This window comes from Sprattus sprattus, assembly GCF_963457725.1.
Source record: "Sprattus sprattus genome assembly, chromosome: 2".
In the NCBI taxonomy this organism is placed as follows: Eukaryota; Metazoa; Chordata; class Actinopteri; order Clupeiformes; family Clupeidae; genus Sprattus; species Sprattus sprattus.
The window spans coordinates 16,203,386-16,217,705 of NC_137921.1; the positions used below are offsets into that span (position 1 = coordinate 16,203,386).

The window sequence follows — 14,320 nt, forward strand, 5'->3', positions numbered from 1 at the left end:
TTTTTTTTATCTCCTTCCTGATAAAAGGGGGCGTGCTCCTGTGTTTACACGTGCTTGTGTGAGGCGGGGTGGGGACAGGAGCAGCCAACGGCTCACTTGCCCTCTCAGCCAGTGTGTGTGTGTGTGTGTGTGTGTGTGTGTGTGTGTGAATATGTAGGTATTGATTCATGCAGAGAACTTCTATACTTTGTGGAGCTGCTGGATCCAACCTGTGGATTGATTGATTGATCAGGATCTCAGTTGGATCAGAGGACTATAGGTGATCGGATGAGCTATGGGCTCCCTCCGTGGCAGTAAGGAGCGGGGTTGGGGAGCGGTCTTTCGGCCCGGACTGGAGGTGTTTGCAATGAGGGCCCTCTGGGAGGAACGTGGGCTCCAGATCAACCGCAGGATGTCCCGACTGCTGGGTGAGAGGGAGAGAGTGAGAGAGAGAGAGAGAGAGAGAGAGAGAGTGAGAGAGTGAGAGAGTGAGAGAGTGAGAGAGTGAGAGAGTGAGAGAGTGAGAGAGTGAGAGAGTGAGAGAGTGAGAGAGTGAGAGAGTGAGAGAGTGAGAGAGAGAGAGAGAGAGAGAGAGAGAGAGAGAGAGAGAGAGAGAGAGGATGATGGAGGGAGGGAGAGAAGGGGATCAGCTGCGTCTCTTTGGGGTTTTAGATGAATGGATTGACTCACCATTCTCCGGAGCAGGTGGGTGTGTGTATCTCCTCTGATGTGGTAAGCAAGGCTACAGCTTCCACCTTCAGGAGTTTTGGATGAATGAGAGAGAGAGATATGGAGAGATGGAGGGGTGGAAGGAGACAGAGGGAAAGAGAGAGAGAGGAGGGGGGTAAGGTGGGAGACTGGGGAATGCTGTTACCCACTCAGGTATCCCTTCTGCTGTGTTCATTCATTGAAGGAAAACGGATGTGGGCTCTGAGATGTAGGATCACTTCAGCCTTTTCTTTTCAAGGCAAAAATGATTTTGATTTGAAAACCAAATGTATTTCTCCCACGCTCCAGGAGGTCATGATTGGAAGTACTTTTTGACATGATCATGAGGGAGGAAGAAGGAAGCTCTGTGTAAACATTTGCTCTAGGGGCTGAAGCTTAGTCAGAGAGAGAGAGAGAGAGAGAGAGAGAATAAAAGCAACTCTCCATTTTGGCTCTGCACCACACCTGTGGCCATACTCACCCTGCTGAGTCACAGGTTAGTCACTGAGCACTGTCAGCTGAGCTCAGAGTGTTCTCTTTAACATGAGTAAGTGTCCTCACTCTCAGAATGACCGATTGAGAAAAAGGACGTTCTCGTGCAATAATCCTGTGGTAATAAATTCCCAACAAGGTCCACACTGAAGTTGCAAAATTGGAGCCTTTTCGAGACTCTCGCTGGGCTAACTCTGTGAATATGGCATTCTTTGTTCCATTGATCTTGGTTATTAAGCAGCAGTAATGGAGGATACAGTAGAGGTACACTGTCGCTCACCCCTCATTGTGATTTAACTCCACCGGTTTCTGCTTCAGTCACGGAGGTTCTCCACAGCCACTTGGGTTTCTCAAATGGAGGTTTACAGCTGTAGCTGCTGAGTGCAGTCACTCAAATGTGGCTTATGTGTCTGGGATTCAGCGTGCACAGCTGATGGAGGCCAAACGTTTGTCTTACTAAACCCCAGCCTGGTGTGTAAACATGGGCTTTAAACATCAGAGGAACATCAGCTCTGTTAAGTGGAGTGGGTTGGGGGGTGCGTATGGGGGGGGGGGGGGGGGGCTGCAGTGGGCACCATGGTGACTGAACATTAGTGCATGCATCCAACCACATGTGGTCCTCTACTATAAAAAGTCATCCGTTTCATCTGTGCTGTCTGGGCAAACAGTGATTTATTCGCATCATAATCGTCGTTTACAGCCATGGCCTGGTGTGTGTGCAGTGGGGTTGCGGGCCAGAGCGGAGCTCCATTTTGGCTGAACACAGGAGACGTGAGAGGAGTCTCTAGGTCTCCCCCAGAAGGGAGGCCTTTCCCAGGGTGGAAAGATGTCTCAGCAGGGGAGAGCTGTATTTAATGTGGGTTAATGCTGGGTCTCTAGAGGCATGTCTGTATGCAGAGTCTCAGGGAAGGGTGGGGGCACTGAGGTGCCAAGAACCAGCTAGGATTTGTACCGTTATTTGCTTTTGTAGATTGTGTTGCCAGGTAACACTTAAAAGTCCCATATAAAATGTGGACAAGCGTGAAGTTCGACTGTGTATGTGTGTATCTGTAAGCGTATAAATGTTGTCTATTTGAAATATATTGTAAGTACATGCAGTACATGTGTATGTGTCACTGTGTGTGTATATACATGTGGGTTTGTGCCTGTGTGTCAGATTTGTGCATCCCGCCAACTGCTCTAGAGGTTGAAGTCCAGCGTACGCACCCAGGGGAAGGGCTGACGGGAGATGCCGGCCCGGTTTGAAAATGTTTTCTTTTGAAATGCACCCTGGGGGATTTCAGCGAGAAGGAGGGGGAAGTGGGTTAAGGGAGACGGATTTCAAGACGAGGAAAAGGAGCAGGAGGGTGGGGGGGGGCGGGGGGGGCTGTTGTCCTACAAACTACTGGATTCCTTACCTTAACCCCCCCCTTTCTGTTCCACGGACCTTGAAACGCTGTTTTTACAAGCCATAAGATAAAGAGAAAAATCTCCCTTCTTTTGTGGTAGTGCAGGGCTGGGAACATGTATTTAATAAACTGTGGCCATAGCGGAGTGTTCACATAGATCCTGTTTTTTCTTTTCCACTCTGGGTTTGTTGCCTGGCCAAAACAATGTCTCAAGTTCATTACAATGGAGTCATGTTGGTGATTCAGACTAGTTCAGATACTGGATCGGTTCATGTACGTCATTGTCACATTCTCATTACAAGCCAATTTTTTTCTCTTTACAAACAGACATGGATAATGGACATGGACAACAAATGGACACTGCTTATTGAGTCATGATAAACAACTGACTGTCTTCTGTGGTTTTCTGTTGTTAGATGGAATCAGAATAACCAGCTCGGTTCTGTGCAGAGTCAAAGATCTGAAACCAGCACACACCTGCCTAGTGGGTATGTTACCGTGACGATCGGCTGAACGTGTGCAAATCATGCGCCCCATTGACAAATTCACTTTCTCCCCTGATCACTCCAATTATATCATAGCAATCTTCAAAATCGATGTCATGCGCAATGATTCGCTTGAGGCAGAAATGTGCACGGTGACATGTACACACACACACACACACACACACTTACAAACACACACACACACACACACACTAACATGTACGCACCAATCATTTCAAATGGATGATCACAGTGAATGCATGATCACTGCATGTTCGGATGATTAAACACCAAACGTACAAGGAAAGGGACACTGCTGAACACTGAACACCCAAGAGCTACTTGGATCCCCCTCCTCTGGATTCCTCCAAATGTGGGAGCCAATCCCAGCTCAGAGACCTCACAGCCGACACTCTCTCAGCCTTTTCATGAGTGTGTTATATGCGGACCAGTTTCATACTGTAAGCCTTCATTTATGCCTGAGAGATGTGTCGCTATTGGGTGTAGTAGTCTTATTGTCTGCTGGGAACTAGTTTCACACGTCTCCCACATCTTCTGAGCTTCTGACTTCTGTCTCCAGAGGCAGACAGAGAAGGCTTCCACTGAATTCCTTCACATTGTGTTTGATTTATGGAACCCATTGTGTGTGTGTTTGTTTATGTGTGAGTGTATGTGTGTGTGTTTGTGTGGGAGGGGGGCAGACATAGAGAGCCAATGACGAGCCTTATGATTGTTTGTTTGGCACCAGTCATGGCTTTAAGTGTTGTGTTTTGGTCAGCCTGAAAAATGCAATCACATCGCTGACAGCGAAATGCACCAAGTCAGGCCTTTGTGGCCGCTTAGAAAATGGGACGCCACAAAATAATGAACTCGTAGCGCCATTTTATTTCCGTATAAAAACCTCATAAGAGAATAACTTTCACCATAACTCATTGCATCACCTTGGTGTGAACACAGAGGCTAGCTGCCACATGCTCAGCCGTGAGGGGTGTGATGGCATAATGTTGATGCCCGCATAACTTTGCCCTCCTGGGGGTGGGTTGGGGTGGGGGGGACACACCCTCTCCTAATGACAGCCCTGCTAGGACGAGCCCTGGTAAGACACGCCGGTGCCTGTCTGCTCTGTAATAAGGTGGCACCCAGAGGCCTGTGGTGTTACGCTCTCATTCCCAGTGTCTAATGATGGAACGCTGCCCCCTATACTGCTCTGGCACTATGTGGTCTCTATATATGGAGTGCTTGTTTCCAGGTTATAGTTATAGTTTGTGTTGCTGAATGTATGTATATATGTAACTGTAAAGGTTAGCATGTAATTTTACCCCTATCCCCTAGAAGTGACTTCAACTGGCCTAATGAGCCTCATTTATGAGAGAATGCAGCGCAGTACACAAACACACACGCAGTAAGAGTGCAAAATTCTGTTTGTCAACAGTAACTAGTGTTTGATTTAATGAACACCAAGTGTTGTAGACTACGTGTGTGAACAGTCAGTGTGTAGACAGGGTTTTGTGAGCAGTGTTCATATGAATAGGTGGCGTGTGTGTGTGTACTGTGTTGATAAACAGTAAGTGTGTAGACAGGGTTTTGTGAGCAGTGTTCATATGAATAGGTGCCGTGTGTGTGTGTGTACTGTTTTGATAAACAGTAAGTGTGTAGGCAGTGTGAATGAGTGGTGTTGGTGAAGTGTGTTTATGAACAGTGAGTGTGTTTGTTTGTTTGTTTGTTTGTTTGTTTGTTTGTGAAAGATGGGTGTCTGTGGGATCCCTTGTGACTTTGTGCGTGGTTGCATCCCTCCCCATGCTTCCTCCTCTGTGGTGGTCGACTGTTTCATTCCTGTTCTCAGTACTGACCCATTGTGTGTGTGTGTGTGTGTGTGTGTGTGTGTGTGTGTGTGTGTGTGTGTGTGTGTGTGTGTGTGTGTGTGTGTGTGTGTGTGGTGTGTGTGTGCAGATGTTTAGTGTGTGGCAGTAGAAGGCCCCTCTGCTCTGCTGTCATGCTCCCCACTAATCCTGTTTTCCTGGGCTAATGCTGTGCTTACAGACGTGCGTGTGTCCAGCAGTTTAGGAGATTTTAAGTCCAGAAGATATACATAATACCACACACACACACACACACACATAAACACACAAACACACACAAACATACACACATAATAGTTTGAATCCTTTCTCTCTTTGTCTCATTGTCATTGCGTTTCATAAAAACAAGCTTTGACACCGCAAAGGCCATAATGTGATTATGTAATTGTTAGATAACATGGGAACGATTTCCCAGTACCCATCATCTGGAGTTATGTCAACCAAGTCATGCAGGGAGCTTTTAAAAGTCATTTCAGAGATATTTGGAAAAGAACGTCCTGAGGAGATATAATGAGTACATAACAACAGCCGACTACCCTATCCCTGGTTGCTATGTGCATCTCTGTTTACATACCGTGTATGTAATATGAATCTCACATTAAGTCTACACTTTATTGTTCCTTTTAAGAATAGGGTTTTGTTCTCTGAATGAAATGGTTTGTGTGAGGACATGGCTATCATCCCCAACAAAGAACTCCCTCTAACAATAGACACAAGACATCATGGCAGAGCTGTCAATCATACGCACGAAGCATGCTGTTTTTTGCATATTTGGATTAAATCACATGCCAAATCCTACTCGGCTGTTTTGGTGCTGCGGTCGGTTTCTCGGCATGAGCCCAGTCAGCGCCATAGTCAAGGCGCAGCGTGCGCCCTTGCTGTAAGTGGGGGGGTGTATCTGATTGCTTTACCATTTATCCCAACTTAGTCCAGGCATGTTTAATAGGGTGTGATCTTGTTTCAGTGTCAGAACACGTTGGCCCTGAACTTCCTGATGGGAAAGACTACTGAAGGTATTGCCAGTGGGTGAGCATTAGGCTAAAGGGACAAATTTGAAGTCACGTACAGCAAAGTGCCCAATAGAGGCAAGGTGTGCGTGCAAGTGTTTCTTCTTCTAGGTGGGATGTGTCAGGATCGAGTTGTTTACTGAGAGACCATCTCGATCATCCAGCCACACAAAATCCGGAAAGACCTGCTTCAGACGAGACATACTTGTTTTTTGTTCTGTCTCCAGGAAACTCACAACGCTCTCTGGATTAGTAGCTGAGCTTTGTGGTGATGCATGCTATTAATGATCTCATCACATCTCTCCCAGGCTTTAGTTTTATGATGTCACAGAATACACAAGTAAACTTTGCTTTGAAAGGAACCACAGTGGTAAACCTTCATCTTGTTACAAACACCAGCACATCCACTTATAAAACCTAAATCTAAATCTAAATATATATATATATATATATATTGGTGAATGGAATAAACATTGACACAGAGAGCTTGAGAGCAAAACAGATCAACATTCCTTGGAAAATGTGTACTACTTGCTGTTTTTTGTAGACCAACTTACTTAAGAAGAAAGGCCATTGTGCTGCGCGATCCTGCCTTTTGTCTTCCAGCATACGATTAAACCAGACAATGGCATGAAAAAAGGGCCCAGCAATTACACTCTGGCAGGGTATGCCATTCCAGGGTTTATTCGGAGAGACAAGTTAAGTGTGCGGTATGCGGAGTGCATAGGAGCAGACCTGGATATGATGTGACATGGCTGTGATTATTCTTACATCACTGATTGTGCCCTACCCAGATGAGCGGTGGACTTTTCTAATACAGTCAGTTTCATGTTGAATGATGAGATACATATTACATTCTCTCCCTCTCTTTTTTTTTCTCTCCGCCTCTCCCTTTCTCCACATTGCCTCTCTCTCTCCTGATCGCCTCTCTATTTCTCTTCTCTTTCTTTCTCCCCCTCTCTATCTTTCAATTTATGTCCTTCTCTTTCCCTCTCTCTCTCCCTATCCTTTTATCCTCTCTAATTCCCTTTCTCTTCCTCTCTCTCTCTCTCGCTTATAGAGTCGCCTCGGCTGTCCACGGCTTCGGTCGGCAGCAATGAGCGCTCGTCCACAGCGACGCTGTCGGACTGCGGCGAGGTGGGCGTGGGGCAGCGACCGGTGAGCCTGGTGTCCACGCTCTCATCCGGCTCCTCAGGCTCCTCCCGCGACGACAGCCCGCACTGCGGCAGCGCCCCGCCGGACGTGGACCTCGACCTCTGCCCCCCGGACCCGCCCCAAGCCCAGCAGCAGTGTAACAACAACAACGCGGTTGCCTCGGAAACCACCGAAGGAGGAGTAGGTCACGGCCATCATCAGCCAACACCGCTCTCGCCGTTCGCCGCCAAAGCCATGGCGCCCAATCCCAAGCTCACGTACCTGGACCGCGTCATCATGGAGATCATCGAGACGGAGCGCATGTATGTGAGGGACCTCCGCAGCATCGTGGAGGTGAGTGGGTTGCCACGGTGACCTTAAGTCTCAGTAGTTGCCGCCCATTCTGAAGGCATCCCACACACGCTCACTAAGGCCCCAACCTCTAAACTATATTAACCCAGAGATGTGGTCTAAGATCATCACTGTGGGCCCAGCTCGACCTTCTTAAGCCCCTGAGAAAACAAGGTTTTGTTATCGTTGACAGCTTCTCATGTAGAACTTGAGATCTGGTCATGTGTGTTTGCATATAGTGTGTGTGCTGTGTCAGTCAGGGGTTCTAAGCGGGTTCGCCTGAGGACAAAGCTGAGGATTGGTCTCACTTGACCGGTGGTTTACCTCTCCACCCCCTCGCTGGTAGATCACGCATGTCCTTGGCACCCCTAGCCCACCCTTGAGGGTGGGGATGGGGGAGGAAAGGGCAGGAGGAGGGAGGAGGCAGTAGACCACAGGTAATCCCCCCCTCTAGACACCAACCTCTGACCCGGAGCTTGGCACTCAAAGCCGCCGAGTCAACACACACACACACACACAGTTGTGGCTTATATTAAAGCATTAGCTCATAAAAGAAGTGCAGGTTGTTGTACCGTAGGAGAATGTCTTTATTCAGATGTGGTGTTTCACAATAGAAATGTTTTGATTGATTGGTCTTGGCTGGGGAGGTAGAGCCCTTGTCCAGTAACCTGAGGGTGATTTGTGTACAGTACCTCCTGCGTGCTTGAGCAAGACCTGATTTCCCAATCCCACATTGTGCCCTAGGTCTTGTAGCTGTCTCACTCAACAGTTACGTTTCTGAATCTTGTTTTTTTTTTGCCAGGATATTGCATGTGCAATTGCTCAACAATTATAGATGATGAATGGATGATGAATCTTTACGTTTATGTTCTATGTTCACCTTTTTTACCTGCATGAATAACCAATTTCTCATCATGCACAGTAGCAAAAACTGTAAGTCCACCATTTGGGACCGGACCAAATTCAGCGTGACTGTTCCCTTTCGACTTGCGGTAGTGTGTCCAGTTTATCTCACAAGGGCCTGTTTCCTCCTAGATAAGAACTTCCTTTTTAGCGAGACCACTGACAAGTCTAGAGCCTTGTGCCCATGGTTCCCCATGTTTGGCCATTCTGATGAGTATGATGGAGTGTGGACCAGGTTGGGACGGGTTGGAGATCCAGTTCTGTTTGTGATGGGGGGGGGACCGACCTGCATTGAGTGGCCCAGTAATGATGTCAGAATAGAAGGTGGGGAGCCTAGCAACATCATGCTTTAAAGCCTGTTATCACATTAGTGTGAGCTTAGGGTGTGTGTGTGTGTGTGGGGGGGGGGGGGGTAGTGGTGTGTGTGTGTGTGTGCGTGCGTGCGTGCGTGCGTGTCTGAGGGAGGAGGATAGTAAGCAAGAAACACGAGATTGACATACAGACAGATGGACAGCCAGATGGATGAACCTACGGCTAGTATGAGTGATTAGTTGTGTGTATGTTGCGTGTGCCTGGCAAGAGGTTTATGGAACGTACTAAACGTGTGCGTGAGTGTTAGGACGTACAGTATATGTATGCCACAAATAGAAAATAATAAAGCTGAAGTTGAACTGATGTGTAGTAAAGTTGGCTCCAATGAATAACAAATCTGGGAGCACTTTGGACAGCCAGACTGGACACTATAATTAACCCTTTTCGATTCAGACATCCTGTACATGTGGATTATCCTGTTGTGTAACCATTGTGGTCAGTGGTGTAAGATCCAGGCTGCTTGAGAATGCAAGTAAACAAACACGCACACACACACATGTGCACACACACACACGCTCTCACACACAGAAAACACATACACACATGCACGCACACTGGTATCATAATTTATATGCAAGTGATCATTTCTCTTGTCAGCACTTAACACCAAACTAGTAAAACACCAGGCTAACACACACACACACACACACACACACACACACACACACACACACACACACACACACACACACACACACACACACACACACACACACATACACACACACACGCACACGCACACACACACACACACATACATGCACACACACAGAGGTGGCACTGCTCACTCTGTTTTTATAGATATAGCACTCATTAAAGCACTCACTGCCATTCTTCATATGCCAGGCTGTTGCCAGGCTGCCTCACACACCATGTTATTTTGGATCACCCATGGTTTGCCAGTTCAAGAGTTTTCGTCTCTGCGGACAGAGCTGAAGGAGAAAATTACATACAGTTATTCACATCAACACACTCGCACACTGTCTTTCTCACACAGACACACTCACACACACACACTCACTGACACACATACGTCAACACTAACAATTACGCACACATCGGCCAACGCTAACACACTCTCTTCATATTAGATAACATTTAAGTCTGCGGACAGTCTACTTGGCTTAAGTACAGCACCTTACAACAATTGCTGCAGGAAAAATACAGTTTGGATCCAGCTGATATATTTTACTTAATCAGAATCAGATCAGAATCACGTTTATTGGCCAAGTAAGTTTGCACAAACAAGGAATTTGACTCTGGTAAAAGTGGCTCTCAGTACACTTACACAAAATATACATCACAACACAACAGCACAGCACAACCGTCTAAGAAGTCTAAGAAGGTACATACAAGGAGGAATGGCTATATACAGGAGCTGTGAATTGTAAACACAACAAATAGTGCAAAGAAGTGGAGAGTGCAAGTAGTACAGGGATTAATATTGTGAAATATTACAGCATTCATAAGTATGTACAAACAGTTCTGTTGTAGCATTATCTCTCAGTCCCACGATCAATGTTATCAAATAGTACACTTATGTAAATAGTACACAAGGATACAGTATAGAACTAGAACTTGTCCTTTTCATAAATACACATTTTGATTTCTAGATAAAACACAGCTATGAAAAACGATCCTTAAACTTTTTTAAAACGTCATCAAGAGTGCAACCTTCAGAAACAACTGGGTATTTTTTTAAATGTATTGTTGACTAGTGATGTCATCTAGATCTGTGAAGGTGTCCCCGCCCCCCTGATCTGCCCATCATTCAATCATATTCGTTATCTTCGCTCCAGAATCTACACACCAGAGTCAACAAGACTGCAGGGCAAAGTCTGCTCTCACCGAAACCAGAAAGACAAGCAGCTCAAATGACCGGTGTATTCAACAAGGGCTGAAGGGCATTAGGTGCTGTGACGTCCTGCTGACCTGCTGGTCAAATCTAATAATCTCTCCGAGTTTGAGTCACTGATGATGCTACAGTCTCTAACAAACAAGAGTGTCCATTTCATTGCTTGTTCTCAAAACTATATAAGTTCAGTGTGATTTGGCTAAAGTCTGTTTTTTCTATGTGCAGAAATGTGTGTGAGCGGGTATGTTTCCGTCAATTTTGTTACAACTGTGTGCTTTTACATTGTTCATTGTTCAAAAGGTGATTTTATATATTTTTTTTTATTACACTGAAACTTTGAAGTGAGCCAACTGACCATCACAGTTATTAAATCCGCTGGCAGAACTAGCGAACCCTCGCTGTCAGCCCCACCCTGTTACTTGGCAGCCCGGCAGAGAATCAGCTCTCATTCCCTGGGCACTGTGGTTAGCGTGTGGTGCTACATAGTCTGAAGCCCTAATAAGGGAGAGGCGAAATGAAAGGCCCATTCTCCTGTAGCTGAGCTGAAGTCATTTCCTTCTGCCAGTCGCTTCCTTTGAGCCTGAGCAATTGTGTGTGTGTGTGTGTGTGTGTGTGTGTGTGTGTGTGTGTGTGTGTGTGTGTGTGTGTGTGTGTGTGTGTGTGTGTGTGTGTGTGTGTGTGTGTGTGTGTGTGTGTGTGTGTGTGTGTGTGTGTGTGTGTGTGTGTGTGTGTGTGTGTGTGTGTGTGTGTGTGTCTTTGTGTGTGGTTAGCAGGAGCCAGGTGTTGAATCACTGAGCTATGGGTCTGGGTGTTGAAATGCCTAGTTGGTCTCAAGAGGGGTCCCTTTGAGGGCATTGGCATAGGATCTATCAACGTAGTCCCACATGGTTCCTCTGTCTGGTGGTGTAATTAGACCAGAATAATGGTGAAAAATGAATAATACAATATCTTTCTGGGTCAGGGGGGCAGTGGTGCCATGGTAAAACACGTCAGTTTGCAACACCAAAGACTGTGGATTCAGTTTCCATGGATGGATGTCAAGGTTGTGATGGGCAGGTGGATGGATGAAGAATGATGGCTGTTGCTTTGGATGAAACCCCCTGTTGGATATCAAACCAGCTATGTAACAAGCCTAGTAAATAAATTGCAGATTTCACATCAGCATGACATATCGTAAATCTTTCTTGTGTCTGCAATGAGGCTGTGTGTTTTCATGATGATGCGAGCAGGCCAACCAGAAAATTGACGGCCCGAGGAGAGATTCATGAGCCTGAAAAATCAAACGCAAAAACGCACCCCGCCGGAATGTGCAGCTTTGATAGCGTGTTTGTCCAGACCAGAAGCCGCGCGGAGAGACCCATCCGATATATTGATACTGCCACAGACGGATAAACATCTGGGGCGAGCAGCCCCTGACAGGCCCTGTTGTGAGGTATCTCAGAGGTATGCGGCAAGGCTGTCATATCAAACAGATTTCAAATGCAGGCCCGCCGCCCAGAATTAAACAGCCATTTCCTCCCCCAGCAGTGTCCACCACGGCCACCACAACCACAACAACAGCAGCGAAGGTTAGACATGCAGCAAAGCCCCCGCGAGATATCAGTTCCACGCTCTCCTTCCAACTGGCCAGTTCCCTGTCCCTCCTCCTCCTCCTCCTCCTCCTCCTCCGGTTGAACTGATGGAACATGGTGCCAGCACACAGAGGAAGGTTGTTGGTTCGAAACACAAATGCAAATGCGTAAGTTCAAATGCAAATGCGTAAGGGTAAACGTCCTCACTGAACTTTGAGTTGCTTGCCATAATTGCTCATTCAAAACAGCTCAATGAAGAGGGAATGGTGATGTTTTTGCTGCCCTTTGAGGCAAAAAAACAAAAACACTCAATTTGAGGTTTTAGAAAACTTGCCTCCGTCTCCTGTTTTGATTCGTACCTGCTATTAGTATCATTTTTGGACCGTGGCAGACAACTCGAGGAACCCCAGGCCACCCCAGCAAATGTTCCGATTCCAAAGCGGCACTCTGTCGCCGCCACTCAGACACAACATGGCTGAAAAGGCATGCCTCACATTCTCCTAGCCCATATATTTCCTTTCTTCTTTTGTTCTTCTCTATCCCCCCTTATCCCGTCTTCCCTTCTTAAGCTTTCATTACGTTCTCTCTATATATATTTTTTTGTCCACTGTGTGGATGTTGGGGTTACGCCAGCTCTGTGTTTCGTTCTCGGTCGGGGCGCTTCGCCCCCAGAGCCTCCTAATGATGGACGCAGGTTTGGCACAAGCTGGAATTCTCTGCGCTCACTCTCTGGAAACGTGAAAAAAAGCAAGAAAAATGGAGGTATGCCGGAAAAAAAGGCTTCCGTCAAGTCTAGCACTGAAAAAAAAGAATGGGGCGCCAGGTTGCGGAGACAAAGCTCTGCGGCCGTGAGGTAATTGGAAGGGTGCTCGGGGAGTATTGACTTTTCCGTTTTCAGGGGTTACGCACAGACAACTTCCAACTCTGAAGCGTGAGACCCTAGCAATGGAGGCTCTTCATGGGAAGAAGCTGTGAACGTGACCTAAATTTCAGCTCCTCAGATTTCATCTGTCTCCAGGCAGGGCCTATTACACACACACACACACACACACACACACACACTACTATTGTTATTAGCACCATCACATGACCTCAGGCAGCATCCAAAGTTCGTGGATATATTCATGGCTTGGTCCAAAAAATATTTGTTACCCTTTGATGGTTTGTTTGGTAGATAGAGTAGCTTTCCTGTTGAAATTGAACTCCTTTTGAATGTTGTGTGTACTCAGTTGATGGAGGCTATCTATCTGATGTCTTATTCTTGCATTCTCACCAGGATTGGTGAAAAGCAGGAGACACTTTTAGTCCCACTTGGCTAAGACTCTGACAACTGACCTGATAAGTGAATAAGTGAAAGGATTGTTACGCTACTTTCATGGTTAAATGATAGAATAGTATTATTTTGAACTCTCTCTCTCTCTCTTAGTTTTGATGATTATAGCACAACAATGCTCGGGCTCGGGTAATGCAGCCCAGATTGAAATACTTTTTTACTTACTGCACTTGAGTATAACAGAACTCCATTCTTGCTTTTATTATTTGCATATGTCAGTCGAGTGATCCAGTAGCCATGATGAGACGTGACACATTCTTTTTCAATTCTGCTGCTCTGTTGGCTGATGGTGTGATGTGTGCAGCTGATTAAATTTAGTACTTCACCCCAGCACTATATGGAGATCTGTTTTAAGCAGTCGCCTTCTGTGTATAGAAACCATCTGAAATGGACACTGTGTCATGATCCAGACTGTGTTTTTGTATATATTCTAAGCTGCAGTATGAAATCAAGTCAGCAGCTGAACCTGGTTTACAGGGGCCAGTCTGGTTTGCGGTCTCTGCCCGCAGTGGAATGGCATGTGAGGCAGACGCAGTGGTTTGAAACCGAACACTGGCAGCAGGGTCCCAGCGGTCCAGTATGACCAGTGTGACGGTGGCGTCTCGTGTCCCAGTGTGTGTGTGTGTGTGAGTGAGTGTGTGTCGCACGTGCCTTCGCTCTAGTGTGCCCACTTAGAGGTAATGAGCATGTTAAACTATCTGTATTTGTTTAGATATGTGTGTTAGCTTGTCTGATTCTGTTCGCATTTCTTGGAAATGAAAATGGAAATTTGTTAAATTAGATAGAGAAGAGAGCTCCACTGGTCCCACTATCTCAGCAGGCATCTGGAACCTCCATCAGGTGGCTGGAAGGTTCCAGAGGGGGGCTGCAAGTGGTGGCCATA

The 14,320-nt window shown here is 46.5% G+C and overlaps 1 protein-coding gene across 1 annotated transcript in view; it reads left to right on the top strand.

Moving 5' to 3' along the window:
- Positions 1–274: 274 nt before the first annotated feature.
- Positions 275–14,320, top strand: part of LOC308360041 (pleckstrin homology domain-containing family G member 3) — a gene marked incomplete at its 5' end in the record, with an annotated part of 33,435 nt that continues 19,389 nt past the window's right edge. The window contains 3 exons of the mRNA XM_080831790.1: positions 275–407; positions 2,984–3,055; positions 6,979–7,406. Coding sequence (XP_080687916.1) covers positions 275–407; positions 2,984–3,055; positions 6,979–7,406 — 633 coding nt within the window. The remainder of the gene's footprint in view (positions 408–2,983; positions 3,056–6,978; positions 7,407–14,320) is intronic.